Source organism: Onychomys torridus, chromosome 3 (assembly GCF_903995425.1).
Source record: "Onychomys torridus chromosome 3, mOncTor1.1, whole genome shotgun sequence".
In the NCBI taxonomy this organism is placed as follows: Eukaryota; Metazoa; Chordata; class Mammalia; order Rodentia; family Cricetidae; genus Onychomys; species Onychomys torridus.
The window spans coordinates 92,504,155-92,528,652 of record NC_050445.1 but is presented as its reverse complement, the minus strand read 5'-3'; the positions used below and the strand labels follow the sequence as shown (position 1 = coordinate 92,528,652).

Here is a 24,498-nt window from a genome sequence, read left to right as displayed (position 1 = left end):
ATCATTTTGAAATAATCTCTGAACACCTATTTATATAATATTTATATACTAACCAGAGGATTATCAATTCCCACCATAAACTATGTGGTAGAGTGTAACTCATTGTCCTTTTAAATTCTGTGAGTTATCATCTGCATTGATTATGTCTCCCTCTTCTACCCATTCCATATATGCTTTGCATTTGAATCCCTAGACCCTTCCATTTTGTTTTTATCTGTTAGATAAATTTGAATAGCAGGCTTTTAATTCTTTAAATAAGATAGGCTGAAAATTCACCTCTTTAGTCAGTAACTGTTATAAAGAAAATGTAAACTCAAAAAGTAACTTTTAAAATTGTAATGGTCAATTGGAGTAAATGGGAGGGGGGAAGTTGGCAGCCATTTTAAGTCAATTGGAGTAAATGGGAGGGGGGAAGTTGGCAGCCATTTTAAGTGCTATTTGGATAATAGGTATCATTAACCAATTTTTATTGACAACTGTATTGGGCCTAATCATGTGAGAGTAAAGGCTTCACTGTTTGTGAGTCATCATGTTATACATTAGTACTCAATCCATCTTAGCTGAGCGGTTAACAATAGCTCACATCATGATTGTAAAAGTGCCATTAATATCAGAATTGCATTAAGAAGGTTTTTTGACATCTTGCTCAGCCTTGATGCAGGAGGGAGAGGCTTGGTCCTGCCTCAACTGAATGTACTAGGCATTGCTGACTTCCAAAGGGAGCCCTTACCTTTTTGGAGGAGGAGATGGTGAGTTGGTCAGGAGTGAGGGAAAGCTGGGGCGGGGGGAGTGAGAAGAGAGATGAGGGGGGATCTGTGGTTGGTATGTAAAATGAAAAAGAAATCTTAAATGAAACAAAGAAAGTTTTTTTCTTCTTTTTTTCTCTTCTTTTTCTATTGTAAATCTATTTTAAAACTTCAAGAATTAGAAAAAAAAAAAAAAAAACACCAAACTTCCTGATAGTATTCTGGATGGGGAGAGAACATACCTTTCATATCCCACCTATCCCAACCTTATCAATCTCCAACTTTACCAGCAATCATGGTTCTTTTGCTTCAGAAGCAAAATAATAAATAAATAAATAAATTAATAAATAAATAAATAAATAAATAAATAACCTAAGTTTTATCTCAGTAAATGAGAGAGCAAAATCATATAGATGGACTGAGCCAAGTGACAATGTTGCCAAGCAGCTACCTCTAGTATCTGAACTTACAAACTTTCTCTGCCATTTCCCTTCCCCTGGCCCCCTTTTGGAGTAGTTTGGGGATGGTATATCTCCTGGAACAGGCAGAGGCTCTTTTAGAACCACCTTCCAGTCTAGTCTGTTACCATTAAAAGTTTTAGATGCAGGGATATGTATAAAGACAAAATTACCCATGAAGTTGGAAGCTTAGGTGGGGTAGGTCACTATGGCTTGTGCCAGAGGCCCGCCCCCTTAACTAACATCCACCTGCAACCTGTTCAGTCACATATCTCAGTGTTCCCAACCTTACCATTTCAATTTCAGCATTTTCATGCTAATTTTTGTTTTACTTGAAAGAATAGAGTTGCATTATTTCAATCCTCTGATTTATCTTTGCATGATTTTGTTAGTTGCTACTTAGCAATTTTCTAAAATTATTTCTCTAAATACTTGAAAAAAAAGTTGTTAAGTCTTTGTGGCTCTTCATTTCCATGGTACAAAATTAGCAGCTTTCAGTGTTTCATAAAGCTCATCTTGATCCTCAACAGACCTTACCATAGGACACTTTGTAGTGAGATATGATTGACTTTGAAGATGAAACCAATTTGTCTCCTGTATTCTACTTGGACTCTGTTCCAGTCTATGACTTTGTAGAGTTTAGGAAACATATGTTAGTCTATAAATATTACATGCATGCAAAATCATGGTTATACAGAATTAATCCAATATAATTTAAAAATACTTAGCCCATACTTTATGAAATGGAATACTCTTGATGACTTTGAACCAATCTTATATTTTCCTTGCTCAGGTCTCTTTGGCACAGGGCTAACAAGTGTTTCAATCTTACTCAAATTATTTTCCTCTTTAATTTCAGTTTCATTATGTATTCATGGAATTCTACACACTGCTAAGTTTCACATTAAGAAAAATCTTGAAGATAGTATTGGACTCTGTTTTTCTGAAGTGTGCTTTTCAATTTAACATATTTCAATATTAGATTGTGTGGATATGTAAAGTATACTTTGTCCATTCCCTCTGCTCAGTTGTCTACTGTCAACCAAACCCACCATAGGTTGTTTATCTATGAAGGCTGTGGAGTCATGCTTGTACATGCTGACTGTGCACATGAGGAAGGGGGTCTCTAGTGTATGTACCCAGGATATATTCTGCTGCTGTACTTTGAGATCTGGAAATGATTGGCACATTGTTATGCCAGCTATTGAAGCTAGATCCTACACAGAGGATATATGAACCCTCTCTCTAACTGAAATACCAAAAATTAGCATCCTCAAACATTTTACTTTCTGCCAGTAATTTTACTTAAATTATTAGATTTCTCAATATCTTGATACTCCCCTCGTTGGCTTTCCACATTTTAGCTGGTAGATTTCTAATTTAATATTATATGTTAAATTAGAACTAAAATTTGAAAATATTTTGGTGGAAAATGGACTGTGTAACAGAGTTATATTTTGATTGTATTGGCACTGTATGGATTCATAAAAGATAGAATGAATAGTTATTTCATTTGTATTGCTATACTAAATGGATTTCTTAGTATTCTCACTTATTCACTGCATATAATGTTTTCTCTACTTTGGACTCTGTAAAGCAGGGAAGTAGAGAGGTTGACGTTTGTGGATCTTCTTTTTATCTGTTATTTGATGAACCGCATGTAAATTGTTCAAGCTCCCAAATTGTAATTTCTCACCTGATAATTTGTCTAAGAGCTATGTCTACTCTGTTCATGTGGAGATTAGTTAATGGCATCCACACAGAATATTGTTGCATAGAATAAATGTCCAACAAATGTTAGTGGGTAGTGTCAGATGACTTTCTAACTGCTTGAAAAACTGAGACAGAAATAATATAAATAGAAATGTGGAGAATCTGTGCTGAATGCCAAAGTTAGACAAATACACAATTTATAATCTGCTAAGTATTCATATCAAATGTTAATGATTAGAAATACTAACTAGTACATGTAGTGCAAAGGATATCCTTCAAATAAAAAATTTGAAACAGTTCACTGTCATCTTTTCACACTTTTATTTAAAAACAAATGAGAGAGACTCCATGAAGAAAATTTTGGGAAAATATAAACATATAAATAGAAATCAATAGGTAATGGTGGGCTCACAGAATTACCTGCCAGTGCTTACTTCCTCACACAAGGACAGCTGCCATCCCTGAAGAGGGCTGGCTTTGCTAAGTATGCACTTTCCTAGGTCTTAGAAGCATTGCTCTCTGGAGTGGTAACCTTGTAGAAGCCAAGCTTCTATAATAGAATGCGCTGCATGACAGGTCATGCAGGTCCAGATTCTATGTATGTGGTTCTGGAAGGCTTTCTGCCAGGTCAGTCTGTCAGCTCTTCCTAGCATTTAGAGTTCACATTCTGAGCAAATACAAAGTATAAATGAGATGCAATGCCTTTATGTTCAGATGGTGTCAAGGGGCCTTTCTTGGCACTTATACATTCCTTTTAGCCTACTCACATCCAATCTTGTCCATCTTATCTGCTCATTCTTTCTAGAACCTTAAAGGAACTAATTGCCTGTCTATTATCTTCAATGCAGAAACATGAGAAAATTATGTTCTGCTTGAAATAGAACTATACCAGGTTTCCTGAGTGCAACTCTAAGAGCAAGTGCCTAGATAGTATAATAAATGATTTTCATCTTGCAACTTAATGGGTTCTTCAAAGAGATTCATTTTTATTTTTAATTACATGTTATGTGTGTATATCTGTGTAGGGGTTTTTGTACATGGATACAGTTGCTCACAGAGGCCAGAAAAGGGTGTCAGATTTTCTGGAGTGGAATTACTGCTGGTGTTAGCTACTTGACTTTGGTGCTGGAACTGGAATTGTCATCTTTTGCAAGAGGAATATTTTTTCTTCCCCTCTGAGATGTCACTTAAGCCCCCAGAACTCACGTTTTTTAACTGATTAAGAGGCATACATGTACTCTAGGAAATGGACAGAAACAGTTAATTCCAAGTTTGGAATGTACAGCAGACCTCTTTTGGTTACCTGGGTGACAGTAAACAGATAACGTTATTGCCCTAAACTTTAATTTCTGTCTTTAGAAAGCCATAACACTATCTTCATATGTCTGTTAGGAAGATCAAGTGAGCTCAGTGCAGGGCATATGATAATGAGTAAAGGACACAGGTGATTATGATAAGCTGTTTTTGAATGCCTGAAAAGAAACATTTAGCAACAGTATTCAATATTGAACATTTTAAATGAATCAGATCTTGAAATTTAAAGCAAACAGTTCCTCCCCAAATAGCACATTAAATGTTTCCATGTCATTGTCAGCATCTATAAGGTGCTATATACACTATAATTCATAATCAAGACCATCCATAGGAGATGGTGAGAGAACAAAGATCTTTGTACCTATTGAAATGATTGTGGAACTTTAAAAAGAATATTAACAAAATCACCTTTATATGATAAAAAAATAAACTATTGCTCAATGAGTCAACAATTGTACTTAGAATATTTATGAAGGAACCAGGCACTGGCCATGGCAGAGAGGCCATGGCAGAGAGGCCACGGCTGAGCGGCCATGGCTGAGCGGCTAAGCATAGATTGTAGGCAGTTGGCACACCAGTGTCCTATATACTTTGACTGAAGACCAGCTTAGAATGTCATAAAGATCTATTTGGATTTTGCTGCAAAACTTCAGCAATTTCCTGGGTTTTAATTCTCATTCCCAATAGAAACATCACCTTTGTTTTTTGTTTCCTTCCTCTACTTCTGCCCAAGGGGGGGAAAAAAAAAAACACAAGGAACTCAAGTGTCAAACCATCCTTTCTGTCCTTTATGTAATAAAATCTATATATTTTTAAAATGTTCCCATGATAGTAAATGTTATTTATTCAAATATACACACTCCAATAAAGTAAAGCATTCTAAAGTGGACATGAAAAAGACAGGCTAAATAGGAATCTATATTTTTGTTGTTCCTTGAAAATAAATCTCAAAGCAACCCTTTGCTAAATAAAATAATAGTTCTCTAACCCTGCAAATAATTGGACTCAGGAGAAATACACATGGAGAGAATCTTGGCTCAAGTTCAGCATTCCTGGCTTTCTTAGCTTATCATAAAACCTTAATCACTCTCCATTCAAACTACAAAATGAGAAAGTTATGTAACCAAAGGAGGGAGAATTCCTACTGTGCTGGTCTAAGTGTCTCCCAAGCAGTTACTAATAAATCTACATAAAACCTTTTTTAACTCACTACCACCTCTCCTAGTTTATTTGAGAAGCCTTGCTATAGATGGGCATTATGGGGTCTCAGTCATGGCTTGTTCCTTCTGGTATCACAAAACATCATGTTTTCTAAATTTTTAATCAGTCAGCTTAGTGTTTTCTGTTTTGGATAAGTTTCCATTTTGTTTGCCAAGCTATCCTGTTTATTTCAAAGAATTCTTGCAGAGTTATGAATTGTGAATGTAGTGAAGATGTTTAGAGTCTGGAGGGATGAATCAAAGGTCATTCATCTGCCCAGGTTACCTCTATCTTCCTATAGTTCTCTTGGACTGTTCTCTGTTTCTAGAATCTTAGAATGTCTTCTCCATCTGTCTCCTTTGGAGATCTTGATAACCAGTTTTCTTTTTCAGTTTCGCCCTTCCCCTGTGAACCTTTATCCCTATGGTCTACCATTTCCTTTTTCATTTTCAAGGATATTTGTTTCTCTTCCCATGTTTCCTGTGGAGGCTTTGGTTGGTGGGTGCAGAAACCATGCATGCTTTTAGAATGAACTCATTGGGAAGCAACTTGACTTTGCTTTTTCTCTAGCCTCAACTGTCCCCAGAGCAAAGTCACAAATAAAGCAAAAAGGGAAAAGAAACTCGTGTTAAACCCAGTAAGATGTCACCATCAAGTTTTGTCATTGACAGCCAGGACTAGAGTTTGGAGGCTCATTATGTCATAGCCTACAGTTCTTGGGAGTGTGGATGATTCTGCCACAGAATTACTTTTTTTTTTTTTTTTTAAATAATACAACTTCTGGGCCTGGTGCCTAGGAATTATGATTTAGTGGACTGAGGGGTTTGTGTTTCTGTATAGCTCCTCAGATGGTCTAATGTGGAGCCAAGTATGGTAACCACTGCCTGAAACCTAATGTTGATTAATTCAACATATATTGTTTTGAATGTCTGCTGTGGGCTGGGGTCATCAGAGGCTTTTGAGCATAAAGGGAATGCCTGAGGAAGAGACCAGACAGTGTGTGGAAAGAACAGAGCTTAACTTTGAGGACAAAACTCTTTATAATTTGCACTTTATAGTTTGTTTATGATTATTACTATGTGTGTGGTGTGGGTGGTAGGATAGATATAACATGTGTGAAGGTGGTCAGGAGACACATTTCTGGATGTGGGTTTCTTTTTCCACCTTTCCAGGGAAAAAATTTAGATTATTTTCAGGCTTTCACAGCAAGTGCTTTTTGTCTGAGGAACAGTCTTACTGGGCCCAGAAGGAGACTCTTAATAGACCATGTGTTGGTGTTCCACTATTTCTCCTTTGAGAGACAGTCACACAGAAGCCTAAGATACCCAGGCTGGAGGCAACACCTTGTTTATTGGCTGATTGTCTTAAACTTATTCTTTGATTGTAAAAATTAAAATAGTTTCCAATTTAGAGAAAAGATGTGTCAAGTTAACAATTGTCTAAAACCAGAAAGTACCACATTTTTATTTTATTTTATTTGTGTAGCAGGTAGGCAATCTGGCAGTTCCCATGGTCTCTGCCTGGTCCTCATCACTAGCTTACATACAGAATGATGATGCCTTGTATGTTAGCCTCATTTTCTAGGATATTTATTCGGGAATTTGGATCATGTGTTAATAAAAATTTGCATTTTCTTTTTGTATTGTGAAATGTGAAGGACCATTGAAAGTACTTTGTTCTTTTCCTTCAAATTAAGATATGGGTTCAAATGATCAAAGAGTGACAAGTTATAGGAGAGAGTGAGAAGCAGAAAGGACTAGTGACCCATGCTCTGAACAAATTGAAAGTCACCAAGTCCATTCCCAGAAGGACAGCTGCAATAAATGTATGTCTAGAAGGATTTTAGAAGTGAAAGGACAGCAAGGTATTCTGGTTCCCCCTTTTATATGCTAGGGCATGCACCTCCTTCATAAATTCATCTCTACCCTGTGAGTCAGGCTTAGGGCATGTAGCAGTGAGCCCACATTTATGATTGATATATGAAGAGGTGTGTAGACTCTTAGTTCTTACTTTAGATTCCCCTGTGATCCTCAAACTTTCCCTGCCAGTACTTACATGTATCCTGAGTGTTTTGCAAAAGACATACACCAAACGAGGTAATTTCTTTGACAATATGACATCATGAGAAGAGGATCCTGTGGTCTAAGGCTAGAACGGGGCTGGGCAAGTCACTAAGAGGAGTATAGCCCCCAGTTCCCTCTGCTATTTTGTTATTGTTTTGCTTCTTACAGGTGCATAATTTTGAGTGGATTAGAACTATCTTTTTGAATAAAATATGAGTGCATTTTATTGCATTAGGCATAACAGAAATTTTGTCCTATGAAAAATGGAAAAGCTGTTTACCTCCCCCATCACTGTCAGACTTCTCTCAATGGACATTTTAAGAAATTTTGCATTGTTACTGTGCAGCATTGCATTTTTCTCCAGCAGCAATGGTGGTCACTTATGCTTTCCATTGCCTTAGATGGAAAAATACTTTGTGGCCGGAGGTTTCAAGATAGCCTTCCTGTGATTAGTAGATATACTTTGATTGACAGAAAGGTTTTAAGTTGGTGTTTTAAATAGTTACTTGCTAGCAGTTAAAAACTGATAACTCTCATTGAAACACTAAAAATGTAGGATCTTCTAACTGTACCAGACTGTTGAGCAGACCGGAGCTTTGTGTGTGTGTGTGTGTGTGTGTGTGTGTGTGTGTGTGTGTGTGTGTGTGTCTATGTGTGTGTCTGTGTGTACTACTGCCATCCTCAGACCTGGTGTACTCAACTGAATAATTTCTTATTTATGTGAAAAAAGATGGAGGCAGAGGCTCTGCTCTCCCCCTTCTGCTAGGAATTGTGACTGTAGGTATAAATTCAAGCTGAGTTCACAGTTTGCCCCAATTTAGATTTACACTTCTATGTTGATAGAGGGAATGTTTTACACACCTAGATACAGCCCCTAATATGTGTGAATTCTAAGCAGATAACTATTCATAGTCATGATTAGCATTTCCAAAGGTGTCAAAATCACCCCATTCACTGTGATAAAGCAACTTGAAAAAACACAGCTAAGCTGCACAAGAGCAAGTGTTGTTGTTTTCTGCTCTCCTTTTTATGATGTAAGCAGTACACACTGTTAGTTATTCCCTTTAAAGTCAGTTAGAGAAGGATGATGCTTGAGTACATTCATTATTTAAAGCTTTATCTTGAGCCAAGGTACCAATTACATTGAGTTTTTTGGAAATTGGAGCAGTAACAATCATAATTGAATACCAGGGACTTAGCTTCATGTATAATCACAATCTTAATTTTTACAATAAACTACTTTCATGATACTTACCATTAATATTTTAAAGATGTACTATTTGAGGAAAGGGGGATTAAAGCTTTGTAAACAGTGTATGTACATATATAACCATATATGCATTCATATATACATGTATGCATATGTATATGCACAACAATTTAACCATATGTCATTTAAGAAGACATTTTGAAAATTATGTGTGATGAATACTTACCCATACTGTAAGTAATACTAAATGTTTTAGGACTCCAATATTTATACATGTAGACAAAGCACTACTAACCATTATTAAATTCAGTATACCTTGATAGCTTATATTTTACTTCATTTTTGGTATAAGAAATAACCTAAAGAAAAATCCAAAGCTACCAGAAGTTGCAGTCTGAAAAACAAAAACTTGGAAGCTCCTTGTCAGGAAAGCCATTCTTTTCAGGGAATATGAGATCAGAGTGGAGGGCTATCTGTTAAAATGAGGCCCAGCCAGAAGGGGTTTGTCTTAGAATAATTCATTAAGTTATGCTCCTATTTATATTCTCATTTTATTTTACCAAAAATGTAAAAAGAACTTTGCATTTAAAAATCAATTATACAATACTTTATACCATTTATTTAAAATTCTTTAAATACTAACCAATGAGCAGCTAAGATTTGCCCATTTCCATGACTATAAATTAACACCTAAAACTAAAACACATAACATAAAGGCTGACTGTACTTCATTCATGGCATTCTGTGTTAATGTTTATAAAGCACTTAGAGTTCTGCCCTGAACTCCTTTAATGCTTTGCATCTACCATTGCCATCTATTCTGAACTCACTGTCCCTGTTCTGAGCTTTGGATATCTGAGGGCTGAGGAATTTTCTAAGTGCTCTATCAAAGCCATATTGAATTGCTAGTGTTGCTAAATGTGTGTGAGTGCTCGGAGAACATTTAGTGTGAGCTGGCCAACTGAGCAGTACAGACCATAGAGGGAGATAAGTGGAAGTGGAACAACCACTCGTGTTTAGAACTCTTCTAAGGGGAGTGATTCCATAAAACCACACCGCAGCTTCTAAATTTAAGCATGAACATAAAACACAACCACAGGATGTAGTACTGCATGCTGAGTGCTAGCCTAGCCAGGTATCGACATTTCTGTAACCCTGCCCTGGAGGTACATAAGGAGCCAGAGACTAGCCTGGCAGTCCTCCAGAGAGGTGCTAACCAGCACATCTGAAAATGTCTCTATCCCACAGTCTGTTTCTTCTCTTGACCACTAAACAGTAGTAAATCATTGTTTTTCCTTTTTAGTACGTGTGTGTGTGTGTGTGTGTGTGTGTGTGTGTGTGTGTGTGTGTGTGTTTTGCAGGACTGGAACACAAGACATTCTTCATGCTAGGCAAGTACTCTTCCCCTGAGGAAACTCCCTGCCTATTGACCATCTACCCCCCAATTCCAACCCGAGCCTTGTGATTTTTATTCTTTGGATGGTTTTCATTACTTCCTTGCAGAACAGGTCAGTCTTTCTCACCTTTGCTCCTGTGATGTAATCTGCAAGTCTTAGGCACTGGTCAACTCATTCTGTCCCTTAGATGTCTTGTTCATTTGCCACACTTTATACTTTAAACTTCATACTCATTCAACTCTGGTCTACTACAACCTCATCAGTTCTTTTTAAGACATCCCTCTTGTTTCTCTCTTGTTCCCAGTTTTACCCAGTAAACTTCTGATAATGCTTCTCTAACAGGATGGTTTCAATAAAAACATTTTCTAAGCACACTGTTATCTCCAGGGAAAATTCCTTTTACCAGGTTTTGTATATATTTCCAGGAAGGAATATCTTGTGCATATTTAAATGTATATGGACACACTAACTCTCTTTCTGGAACAGAAGAACTAAAAACTAAGGAAATCAGGCCAGGTGGTGGCGGCGCACGCCTTTAATCCCAGCACTCAGGAGGCAGAGACAGGCGGATCTCTGTGAGTTGAAGGCCAGCCTTGTCTCCAAAGTGAGTTCTAGGAAAGGCACAAAGCTACACAGAGAAAGCCTGTCTCAGAATAAAAAAAAAACAAATTTAAGGAAAGGATACTAATAGGATTAGTTCCAATGACCAATTGCAGTTATTTCTGTATTAGACTTAGATATGAAATAATGAGATTATGATTTGGTATTGTCTAATGACCGTGTTTGAGTTCTCCGTTTAGTACCTATTATCTGACAAAAAAAAAAAAATGTTATAACTTCAGAGCTTCTTTGATCTTTGTTTCTCCTAGACAAGTTCATCAACCAAACCATCTTCCCATTTCCTTTTCTTTTCTTTTTCTTTTTCTTTTATTCTTTTTTTTTTTTTTTTTTGGTTTTTCAAGACAGGGTTTCTCTGTTTAGCTTTGCGCCTTTCCTGGAACTCACTTTGTAGACCAGAGTGGCCTTGAACTCACAGAGATCTGTCTGCCTCTGCCTCCCAAGTGCTGGGATTAAAGGCGGTGTGTGCCACCACCGCCCCGCTCAGCCCATATCCTGTTCTGAAAAATGAAGTTAACAAGTGAATAAACACCATAGGTTGTTATGAGGCTGAAAGGGGTTTGTCCAATGAAAGTACTTAGAACCATGTCTGGCAACAATCACTCCATAGAAGCCAATGGCTATTACATTACTCCTCAGTTCCTTCTTGGCACTGTGAAAACTGCCATTGTAAAAAACCATTTCTATATTTCACATTACTTTATTAAGATATTTATTACATTTTAAGTAAGCACAAGACATCAGGAAATACTGTACAGATGTAGTTAAGGCATCTTATTCCTCTTACTATGGAAGGAGGTCTGGATTACTTCCTCATTGGATAAGGGATTAACCTGACTCAGGCAACTGGGAATAAACATCAGATCCAAGGACAGAATATCTGGGGTTTGGTGGGCTGTGCAATTAATGGTGATATTCCAGCAGCCTTGGAACTCAAAATGTTTATTATATCCAGTTGAATGAGGAGACACATTAGCTAATCTGGATAGGCTGTCTCATAGGGAAGCAGTCTCAGGTTGTAGTATTCTGGGAGAAGAAAGCTGTGGTTGGTGTTTGCAGCACACACTATCAGCATCTCTATTTGACCAGGGAAAAGTCTTGCCATTCTTGTGGGTCTGAAGTTTTGGAATCCTTGACATGGTCATGCTCATATCAACAAAACATATCCACTCAGGACTTCATCAAGCCTCCACAGGCAACATTTATAATTTTTGCAATCGACAACTATGTCAGGGTGTTGAATTTAGAAAATGAAGGTAAAGAATATATTATGAAATTTATCCTTCATCTTCCTTTCATCACTATATTTAGTAGTAAGTCCTCAAAAATCTATTTGTGCCAAGGTTCTTTTAAAGTAAAATGGGTCATTTTCTAAATTCCCAAGAGTCCATTAAGTTTGGCTCCCTTGGAGACACATTTGTGTTGTTGTGTTTTTAGGACAAAGATTTACTTTGAAACTCTAAAACGTTATTGGAACTTGGATTTGCTTAAAAAACAAAAGACTTGTCTTAAAACATGCAGTTAGGGTCACAGTTACATGTCAGTATAAGCTGTCCCTGTAGTCTGGACAGCATGCCCTGGAAATGGCCAAGTGAAGTGAAGCAAAGCAGGAAAATTGAAGTAAAACTGTCAAGTGGACACAGGAGGCCTAGCCATTCCAGCTCATATTTTGGAATAGGTCATGGATTGGCATAATTTGATAGTTGTGTCTTCTCTTTCAACTTGCACTTGAATGAAACTAGTGGAACCCATTGAAAAAATAGTCTTTCTAATTTTTTCCCTGACGTTTTATCATTGACATTGTTTTTGCAAGGGTGGAGCATGCTAAGTTGAAGACAAAGTAAAAAAGGCTCTGAAATAAATGCAAGGCAACTCAAAGTATCCAGGCAATGTATTTTGTTTTTATAACTGACACTCTAACCAGTATATACAGACTGATAATGTAATTCTCTTTGCTATAGTATATGTATAGGTTTTGCTAGAAAGACAATAAGTAAAAAGTGATAGGATGCTAGCTAGCAATGACATGCTTCAGAGGAAGTTTAGCCAATTAATAACTCTGTTGTAAAACTCCTGGTGCTAGACTTCTTAGGAATGTTATTTTCTTGTTTTAATAAAATTTGCTTTGAATAAATGACATAATTTAGATTTACTACAATTTTACAAAATTTCATTTTTATTTTTCTTTCTTAGTTTATATTAATTTCTATATGAAAAAGAAAATAAATTTCTGAATATTCAGAAATGTACCATGAATACATAGATAAATAAATATTATGTCTAGGTAACAAATTATTTTCAGTTTGAAGAATTCTAGAAACAAAGTTAGCTGAGTTTCATTTTGTCTAGTGTAGTGGTTCTTAACCTGTGGAATCACAACCATTTTGGGGGATTGAACAACTCTTTCATAGGGGTCACATACTAAATATTCTGCATTCCAGATAGATATATTTACATTATAATTAATAACAGCAGTAAAATTACAGTTATGCAGTAGCAACAGAAATGATCTTATGGTTGGGCTCACCTCAGCATGAGGAACTGTATTTAAGAGACATAACATTAGAAATGTTAGAACCATTGCTCTAGTGGTGGGAATGTGCATATCTATTTAGTTGGGGCTGAAATGGGAATACCACCATACAAAAAGTTATAAATCACAGTTTTTGCAGATTGCAATCTAGTTCATGAGAGATACTATAGCTTTTAAAATGACTACCATCAACAGTGTTGAGATTGACAGGGTAAAAAGAGGGAAGCTGAATAGACACAGATATCCCCTGGAGCAGAAGATGACTTCTGCTGCCATTTGCCTTAGTTGTCATCTGTGTTGCTCTAAATATAGAACTGCTGGTGTCAAAGTTCACATCAAAATGAGAACATTCTGGTTTTCAAACTGCAGGGTCATGAGGGAAGCTGTGAGTGACCTTGGACTTGTAGCCCAGAGCTTTTGTACATGTCCTCTTAACAATCAGGCTAGTTCCAGCAGGAAGAAGTCAAAGTTAGTGTGCAGAGGGGCCAAACCATCTTTCTGGAAGATGTGTATAATGTAAATGAATTAACAGATGATGGTGATGATGATGATGGTTGTGATAATGATGTTGATGATGATAAAATGGTGATGATAAATGAAAGCAAAGTAGATACAGGATGCATGTTTCTAATATGACATGACTTATTATTAATTTTGGTTGTGAGCCTAGCCTTTAATGGCCGAGCCATCTCTCCAGCCCTTGACCTATTATTATTAGCATAACTTATTATTAATTTTGTCAAGAAAGTGAAGTCACTAGTAGTCAATCCCATGAGTCTGCGGTTAAGTTCCAGGAGAGAGAAATGATGTACATTCCAAAGCATTCACAGTGTGACTAATTCTCATAGAAATCAGTCTTTTAATTTTTTTGTAGTATTTTTTATTGTATAATGAACTTAATTTCACATATCAGCCATGGATTCCCCAGTCCTCCCTCCTCTTGCCCCCATCCCTCCCCACTAGTCCACCCCCCACTCCCACATCCTCTAAGGCAAGTTCTCCCCTGGGGAATCAGCCCAGCCAAGGCAGGTCCAGTGCCCTCCTCCCTACACCAAGGCTGAGCAAAGTGTCTTAGCATAGGCCCCAGGCTCCAAAAAGTGAGCCCATGCACCAAGGACAGGATCTGGCTCCACTGCCTGGGGGGCCTCCCAAACAGTTCAAGCTAATTAAATGGCTATATATTTTACTGTAATAAATGTCTCAAGCTTTCTCAAAAGTATGATGTGTGTGTGTGTGTGTGTGTGTGTGTGTGTGTGTGTGTGCGTGCGCACGCACGCGCACACAAAGCAAGAGAGAAGCAGAAAAAGAAGGAGAGAGAGGAGTTTGGAGCAGCATATTGATGGAGTTTGAGTCTGAAAACTTGAAATTGACTGTGAGTGGAGTGTGAGAGGTGGTGATGTTATGTAGTTCTTTTATAAAAACAAAATGCTGTTGACTCCTTTATCTTTGCACGTGAAGATGTAAGGTATTTATTACTGTAGTAGGAAAGAAGTCTCATTGTTTTCATTCCAAAGAGGCTGAACTCTGAGCATTTTCAAAGACAACATTCAAAATTGTCTGTATACATTTGAAATTATATATAAATATAAATATATATGTATATATATATATATACACACATATATATTTCATGATTCACAGTCTTAGTAGCAATTTTGTAAAGTGGATGACAAAAGCCACAAATGTCTCTTTCTCCTTTTAGCTCAACCAGGAACAACTATTTTGAGCATTTTTGTTTTAAGTCCAAGGTCTAGCATTTTTTTAGTTCAGCTGACATTAACAATTACATTTGTCAATATGTATTAAATTTGGGGGCTATTTAAAGACTGCCATGGGGCATTTGTTGTAAATATACTAAACTTTATCCTCCCGATGCAAATGAGCATTAGCATGGAAAATTCTGAAGGGTATCCTTTTTTCCCCTTTTGTTTTAAAAGATTCCTGTGAAAAGTAGGCTATTCTTATTGTGGCAGATGACATTTTTTTATTGTATTTGTCTTGCCTCAGTAAATGCTTTTGTATTTATTTTAGCTTTATGATTTCAGAACTGGGATGAGCTGTACTGTGTCTCTTCTCTTTGTGACAATACTTGGCAGTTTGCAAAGTCATTGTGAATTATTAATTGCCTTCATTATTTATAAAGTCAGCAGCCAATTTTAACAAATGATGATTAGAGAGATAAGCAACTTAAATTAAAAAGAATCTTCCAGAATGAGATGAAAAAAATCATCAAGCTTTATATTATATATCGATGCACATATGTATATAATATGTATGTGTACACGTATGTACTAACCCATCTTTTCTCTTAAGTCTTATGGTTTGTATAATGTATAGTTTCTAATTTCTATGAATTTATGGACAAGACTAAAATTGCAATACTGAAAATGTGTTTGTAACCTTCAAAGATAAATATAACTCATAATATTTATTGCTTGAATGTTTGTTTAAAATCTAATTATACTATTCCCTGTAAAATTGCACTGACTTTTCAAAGGGCTTTATTCTTTCATTAATAATTGTTTTGAGAACCTCATACATGAAGACTGTATCTACATCTTTCTTGCCTCTCTCTCCTGCTCCAACTCCTCCTGTAAACCTCCAAAATTCATTATTACTACATGTCTATACATATATGCACGTGTGTATCTATAAACCACATGTGTATATGTTATCTACTAGAGCCTTCTGCTTTGTTCATATGTACATATGTCCAGGGCTAAGCCCTTGTGTTTGGACAACCTTTATGTGGTATTATCCTAAGAGACCAAGTCTACCTTTCTAAGCAGCCCTTGACCATCTGTAGCTCTTCATCTAGGGGTGGGAGCATATGGAACATCACCTGTCCAGTGGTTATGTAATTATTCTAATCATCTTCAGGCAATATTATTTTTGGGACTTCATGAGTTCAGCTTCCTTGTCATATATAGAATAAACTATCTAGGAGCAGGTGTTCCAATTTTCTGACTCTTACAATCTTTCTGAGCCCACTCCTTCTTTGATTTTTTTCATGAACCTTGGGTATAGAGATTGCATTGGAGATATATCAGGTCACTTATTCTCTGCATTCTCAATTGCTGTGGGATGTTCTATATGTTAAATGTGTTTCTCTGATTGGTTAATAAATAAAACACTGATTGGCCAGTAGCCAGGCAGGAAGTATAGGTGGGACAAGGAAAGAGGAAAATTCTGGAAGGTGGAAGGTTGAGGCAGAGAGACACTGCCAGCTGCTGCCATGACAAGATGTAAGGTACCAGTAAGCCACAAGCCACGTAGCAAAGTATAGATTAATAGAAATGGGTTAATTAATATGTAAGAACTAGATTGTTAGGAGTCTGAGCCATTTTACCAAACAGTTTAAATAATATAAGTGTCTGTGTGTTTATTTTATAAATGTGCTATGGGACTGCTGGGGTTTGGCAGGAGCTGGAGAGAAACTCTCCAGCTATACTCAACAGCTTTGGATCTCTGTAATAGTCACCATCTTTGAGAGAGAGAGAGAGAGAGAGAGAGAGAGAGAGAGAGAGAGAGAGAGAGAGAGAGAGAGAGGCTTCTTTGATAATGGGTAAGAGCTACTTATTTGTAGGTATAAAGATAAGTTAGAAATTATATTGTTTTACAAAAATGGCATTGTAAGGTTCTCAGGGTCTATGACCTCTCCAGGCATGGGTAGTTGACTAGATTTGCAGTGCCAAGAGTGAATTCTCTCCTGTTGGGTGGAATTAAAGTCCAAACAGAGAGTGATTGATTACATCCAGGATATAAGTGCTACAGTTGCACCATTGTGGATATTTTTCCAGGCTAGTCATTGTTGTGGTTCACAGGCCTTAGAGCTGAAAATATGTACTAGTTACATTTCTACTGCTGTTACCAAACACTATGACCACTGTAACTTATGAAAGAAAGTGTTTAATTGAGCTAATGGTTTTGGAGGGTTAGAATCCATAATGGCAGACATCTGCCAAAGAGATGGAACAGCAACTGAGAGCTCACATCTAACAATCAAAAGACAGAAAGTGCACAGAGGTTGTCTCAAGTGTCACACTACTTATAACACTAAACCCCTTAATTTTTCTCAAACTGGTCCATCATCTGAGGACAAATTAGTCGAATATATAAGCCTATGGAGTACCTTCTTATGCAAATTAACTGAATAGGAGTACATATTGCTTTTCTTCCTTGGCAGGTTGCATAAACACTTCCTATATATTTGAGTCAGGTCTCAGGGGGAAGACATCAAGGTCAGTTCCAACTTGATTTTTTGATGTCTTATTTCCTAAGCATGTGGTGTCTGTGACAATAGGTCTTAATTTCAAGTTCTGGAAGGCAACCATGGGCAAAGGCAATAGCCTATACTGTTTTGGAAGTCTCTCTCTCTTTTTTTTCTTTATTATTATGTGTTTTAAATTTTATACATCAGCCATGGGTTCCCCTGTCCTCCCCACTCCTGTTCCACCCCCACCTTCCCCCCAGCCCCTCCCCTCCATGTACTCCAGGATCAAGGCACCCCTGGAGATTCATTTAAACCTGGTGGATTCAGTACAGGCAGGTCCTGTCACCTCCTTCCAGTCTGAGCAAAGTGTCCCTGTGTAAGCCCAAGGTTTCAAACAGCCAGATCATGCACTAAAGACAGATCATGGTCCCACAGACTGGGTGCCTCCCAAACAGATCAAGCTATTCAATTGTCTCACTTATCTAGAGGGCCTGCAGATCTGTCTTTCTTAGCTATTTGCGTAGTTGAGAGAAATGAACTTGTCTGTCTTCTCTTTGACCTCTCCTCACTGGCCTGTCCTCTGCTCCCACATCCTTGTGCAGAGCAGGATCAATTAAGAAATGGGCTATAGAACTAAACAGAGAATTCTCCACAGAGGAAGTTCAAATGGCTGAAAGACATTTAAGGAATTGCTCAACATCCCTAATTATCCAGGAAATGAAAATCAAAATGACTATGAGATACCACCTTACACCTGTCAGAATGGCTAAGATCAAAAGCACAGAAGACAGCTTATGCTGGAGAGGATGTGGAGCAAGGGGAACTCTCCTCCACTGCTGGTGGGAATGCAAGCTTGTACAGCCACTTTGGAAATCAATATGGTGCTTCCTTAGAAAATTGGGAATCCATCTCTCCCAACACCCAGCTATAGCACTCTTGGGCATATACCCAAGGTATGCTCAATCATGCCACAAGGGCATTTGCTCAGCTATGTTCATATCAGCTTTGTTTGTAATAGCCAGAACCTGGAAACAACCTAGATGCCCTTCAACTGAAGAATGGATAAAGAAAATATGGTACATATACACAATGGAGTACTACTCAGCAGAGAAAAACAATGACATCATGAGGTTTGCAGGCAAATGGAAGTCTCTTTTTTTTAATTAAGTAAAAGTTTTTATTCATTTTATACACCAATCAAAAATTCCCCCTCTTCCCTCCTCCTGTCCCCCCCAGCCTTCCCCTCAACCCACCCCAACTCTCCCCCAAAAGAAGGCAAGGTAGAGGCAAGTCCAAGTCCCTCCTCTGCCTCAAGGGTACATGAGGTATCCCATGATAGGCTGTGGGCTCCAAAAAGCCTGCTCATGCACCAGTGATGCATTTTGATTCTACTGCCAGGAAGTGGGAGGGGGGAGCAAAACAAGCTACACAATTGTATGCAGGCTCCACAGCCATTGATCCAAATTTCATGATTTCACACTCATTTGGTTTGGTTGTCTCTGCAGGTTTCTCCATCATGAACATGACATACTTGTTCATAGAAGCCCTCCTCTCTCTCTCTCTCTGACTGGACTCCTAAGGATATGTATAGCAGGAATCTTAACAGGTCTTATTAATAAAATCAAACCTGAGGCCAGTTATTGGGGTGAATGCTGGAAGATCAGAGAGACAGAAAAAGCCACAGCTACCTCACCTCGTCAGTTCCTCAGCTGGTCTTGTTTCCTCAGACTGCAAACTTCTGAGTCCTCATCCAAATGAATCTCAGCTGAACTGTGCTGCTCCAAAGCCTGAATGTTTAACCAGCCAAACGCTTACCATGCCAAATGCTTCTAGTGACTGGTCTTCACCTCTTATATATCTTTCTACTTTCTGCTGGCACTCCCTGGGATTAAAGGCGTGTGTCATCATGCCTGGCTGTTTCTAATGTGGCCTTGAACTCAGAGATCCAGAGGTATTTCTGTCTCTGAAATGCTAGGATTAAAGGTGTGTGCTACCACTGCTTATCCTCATGCTTAATATTGTGGCCATCCTGCTCTCTGACCCCAGATAAGTTTATTTCAGGGAACACACTATATTTCCGGGAACCCAATACCACCACGGATATGCCTGGTGTTTGGCTGTGAATCTCTGAATCTACCTCCATCAGTCATTGGAGAAAAGCTCTGCAATGACAGTTAGGGTATTTACCAATCTGGTCACTGAGGCAAGCCAGTTCAGTTCAGGTACCCTCTTGACTATTTCTAGTAGTCCAAGCAGGGGTCATCCTTGGTGATTCCTGGCAACTTCCCTACCACTAGGTTTCTCTCTATCCCCACGATATCTCCCTCCATCATGGTATCTCTCTTATTCCTTTACCACTCCATCCCTGTTCCAGCTTGAACAACCTATTTCCTTATGTTCTCATGCCCCATGCCCTACACTCCATTGCCCACCCCTCACCCACAGCTTACTCATGGAAATCTCATATATTTCCTCTTTCCATGGTGATCTATGTGTCTCTCATTGTGTCTTTCTTGTTAGATAGCTTCACTGGGATTGTGGGTTGTTGTCTAGTTATCCTGTGCTTTACATCTAGTAACCACTTATGAGTGAGTACATACCTTTTTTGTCCTTCTGAGTCTGGGTTATCTCACTCAAGATGATATTTTCTAGTTCCATCCATTTGCCTGAAAATTGTATGATGTCATTGTTTTTCTCTGCTGAGTAGTACTCCATTGTGTATATATATATCACATTTTCTTAATCAGTTCTTCAGTTGAGGGACATCTAGGTTGTTTCCAGGTTCTGGATATTATGAATAATGCTGTTATGAACATAGCTGAGCATGTGCCCCTATGGTATGACTGAGCATTCCTTGGGTATATGCTCAAGAGTGGTATAGCTAGGTCTTGAGGGAGATTGATACCTAATATTCTGAGAAACCACCACACTGATTTCCAAAATGGCTGTACAAGTTTGTGCTCCCACCAACAGTGTAGTTCCCCTTGCGCCACATCCTCTCCAACATAAGCTCTCTTCAGTGTCTTTGATCTTAGCCATTCTGACTGGTATAAGGTGGTGTCTCAGAGTCATTTTTATTTGCATATCTCTGATGACTAACGATGCTGAGCAGTTCCTTAAATGACTTTTGGCTGTTTGAAATTCTTCCTTTGAGAATTCTCCGTTCAGCTTTATAGCCCATTTTTTAATTTGATTGTTCGTTATTCTGATGTCTAGTTTCTTGAGTTCTTTATATATTTTGAAGATCAACCTTCTGTCAGATGTGGGATTGGTGAAAATATTTGCCCATTCTGCAGACTGTCATTTTGTCTTATTTACTGTATCCTTTGCCTTACAGAAGCTTCTCAGTTTCAGGAGGTCCCATTTATTAATTGATGCTCTCAGTGTTTGTGCTACTGGTGTGCTTCCTATATTTAGGAAGTGGTCTCCTGCACAAATGTGTTCAAGACTACTTCCTACTTTCCCTTCTTTCAAATTAGTGTAACTGGTTTTATATTGAGGTCTTTGATCCACTTGGACTTGAGTTTTGTGCATTGTGATAGATATGGATCTAGATGTCCAGTTATGCCAGTGCCATTTGTTGAAGATGTTTTCTTTTTTTTCGTTGTTCAGTTTTGGCTTATTTGTAAAAAAAAACAGGTGTTTATAGATGTGTTGGTTAATGTCAGGGTCTTCAATTCAATTCCATTGTTCCACATGTTGGTTTTTATGCCAATACCAAGCTGTTTTTATTACTATGGCTTTATAGTAGAGCTTGATGTCAGGGATGGTGATGCCTCCAGAGGTGGCTTTGTTGTACAAGATTCTTTTAGCTATCCTGAGTTTTCTGTTTTTCCAAATGTAGTTCATTATTGTTCTTTCTAGGTCTATAGAGAATTGTGTTGGTATTTTGATGGGGATTGCATTGAATCTGTAGATTGCTTTTGGTAAGAAGTCTCTTAAAATCCATAATCAATGATTTCAAGGGAGGTTTTTCTATGCTTTGTGTCACAAGTTTTGTTATCTATTCTATGGCATTTATGGGGAGCGTTATCATCTCACATGAAATAACTTCATTCCAACAATTTATGTATATATACACTTATATTTACTATATATAGTTTTAAGTAAACATAAAAAATGTTCTTCTATGGCTGTTTCAATAATTCTTGTCATCATTTTCCCTTTTCCCTCCCTCTTCCTTAATGTTTTGTGCTCTTCCTCTTCCAAAGATAAAGTCCCATACTCCTAGTTTTTCCCATTTCTCACGTAGTAACTCCTATGCCCTATTATCTCTTTATCTATAGCTACTCCCTGCACCAACATCTCTGTTGACTTTTCTGGTTTCTGTGGTTACTTGAGGTTATATATTTACACCTAAAAACTTGGAGGTGGGATCCACAAATAAAAACGAATATGTGGTGTTTGTCTTCCTGGGTCTGGGTTACCTTACTCAGTATAATATATTCTAGTCCAATCCATTTATCCACATTTTCCTTAATTTCATTTTTCTTTATAGTTGAATAGAATTCCATTTTTTATGTCAATCACATTTTCCTTACATGTTGGTTCAAGGAAGTTTAGGTTGTTTCCATTTCCTTATATTTTGAATAGAAAGGCAATGAACATGGCTGGGCAACTATCAGTGGAACAGGATGTTGAGTCCTTTCAGTTTATGACAAGGAGTGGTATAACTCTGTCATATGGTAGATTTGTTTTTAGTCTTTTGAGAATTCTCTACAGTGATGTGGAGTAGCTGCACCTGTAAGAGGTCAAAAGTGCCAAGTAACTGGTAGTCTTAGAGAGCAGTACTCATGTGCCCACTGTGAGGTTGAACATATATAAGAAGCTTAGTTCCTTTCTGCTTTAGTAGGAGAAATTTTTTAATATCTTTCAGGCAGATGTTCATCCATTGCAGGCTACACTTCATGGTTTCCCCATTGGCATTAACTGAAGTTGCTCATAGTAGTGTAGCAGGAGGCTTCCTATAGTAGTGGATGCCTTCCCTTACCTCCTTCTCTTTACCACCCCTGAAAGTTTTTCATCTTTTGCCTTCCAAGTAAATAACTTGCTCCTGAATTAATTGTGCAGTGTTTACATTAAGGGAAATCTCAAAGGCATCTGTCATTAGCAATACGGGGGGTAGGTAGTAAGAAGAAATCAAGGTCACATGATTAGTTTTCCAAGCCATATCTGAGAAGACTTGTTCCCAGTTGCATTTCCACCTGATCAAGATTCCCAGATGTTGGTGGTGGCACATGTCTTTAATCGGGAGGCAGAGACAGGTGGATCTCTGAATTCAAGGCCTACCTGGACTACAGAGTGAGTTCCAGGAAAGGCACAAAGCTACACAGAGAAACCCTGTCTGGAAAAACAAAACAAAAAAAGTCCCAGATATATACAAGATTAGTGGCCATAATCTCTGGAATCTGGGTATAATTGCTTCTCTTGCTTCTCACCTCAAAACTTTTACTATATGCATACACATCAGGGGAAAAAAAGTGGACATATAGGAAAGGCTGGTTTAATGCACTTAGTCCACAATACAAGTCTAACATTTTCTATCTTGACACAATAATAGTTTGGAACACAGTATCTGATTAAGTGATGTATACCTCAGGAACCTTGTTGAGAGCCACTGTACAAAGGTACACAGGCTTCATTACTCTGTCCCAGTGATAGCTAGAACACACTAGCCTGGAGTATCAAATTAGAGTTGTTCACATCCATGTTAAAGTGGAGGACTCTACACTGTCGGTTCTGCTGCTTGGGACAAGTTGAGTTTGTAAGTTTCTTTCTTTCTTTCTTTCTTTCTTTCTTTCTTTCTTTCTTTTTTTTTTTTTTTTTTTTTTTTTGGTTTTTCGAGACAGGGTTTCTCTGTGTAGCTTTGCACCTGTCCTGGAACTCGATTTGGAGACAAGGCTGGCCTTGAACTCACAGAGATCCACCTGGCTCTGCCTCCCGAGTGCTGGGATTAAAGGCGTCCGCCACCATCGCCCGGCAAGGCATCTTATTTTCACAGGATCATTCAAAATAATGCAGGGCTTTCAAATAATTACTTCTCTAGAAGTACTTGCTAGTTTAAGAAAGTTCAAGAAGACCAAAATGTGGTTCTGTTTACAAGATTCTCAGACTGTAAAATTCTGTTTAATTAGCATTTTCCACAAGTTTTATGATACACAAACATATGTATATAATGGGGGACATTTCTGACTTGTCTCTGACAACAAAAACATGCTTAAAAATGGACTTTGACAAGACTTTGTATGTAATTGTGTGCTAGGTTATGGATTTAGGAATTGAGACAATCCTTGCTTCAAGATATCTGCTTCTCTGTCTCCTTTAGTCTTACTAAAATGTTACCATTAGATAAAATGAAAGAAATTTGAATTCAAGTTAATATTTTATTTGTTGCAATTATCTAGCAAAAGTTTTAAAATTTAATGTGTTAAGAGTTAATATTTTATTACTGGTGAGTTTTTAAATTATATAAACTGCTTGAATCTTCCTGTAAGTTGCATAAAGTGTTTAAGTGTCTGCATTTAAAGCTTTCTCCATTTTGAAAAACAAACAAAAACTTTGTTTTATCTGAGGATGTGATTTTCTGTGAATGATACAAAATTTAAAGGGAATAAGACAATCTCTCTTTAAAAAGGAACTGGTTTTTAAGTCTGAATTCTTTTATTTATTTATTTATTTTTTCAGATTAAAGGATTTACCTGAAGACAAAGCATTCTATTCATCAGAGACTAGACAAGAGTTACTCTTGCTTTTGGCAATTAAAGATGATGTTGTCATGGAAACAGTTGATCCTGCTTTTGTTCATTGGCTGCCTGGCAGGTAACAATAAGCTATATATTGTATGAATTATTCTTGGAGTCATATGCTTAAATACTTTGCTTTTGTTTTTGAGACAGGGTCTCATGTAGCCTAGACTGACTGCAAACTCACTATTTTGTTCCTGATGATCCTGCTTTCACCTCCCAAGTACTGGGAATCCAGGCATGCATGTCTATGTCTGCTCATTCTCAAATTATTTTTAAATGTTGAAGTG

General features: G+C 37.6%; 1 protein-coding gene across 1 annotated transcript in view; it reads left to right on the top strand.

Annotated features, from left to right (window-relative positions):
- Positions 1-24,498, top strand: part of LOC118580085 (contactin-3-like) — a 140,789-nt gene that overhangs the window by 69,678 nt on the left and 46,613 nt on the right. The window contains exon 2 of the mRNA XM_036181889.1: positions 24,150-24,284. Within this exon, the coding sequence (XP_036037782.1) occupies positions 24,230-24,284 (55 nt within the window). The 5' untranslated portion in view covers positions 24,150-24,229. The remainder of the gene's footprint in view (positions 1-24,149; positions 24,285-24,498) is intronic.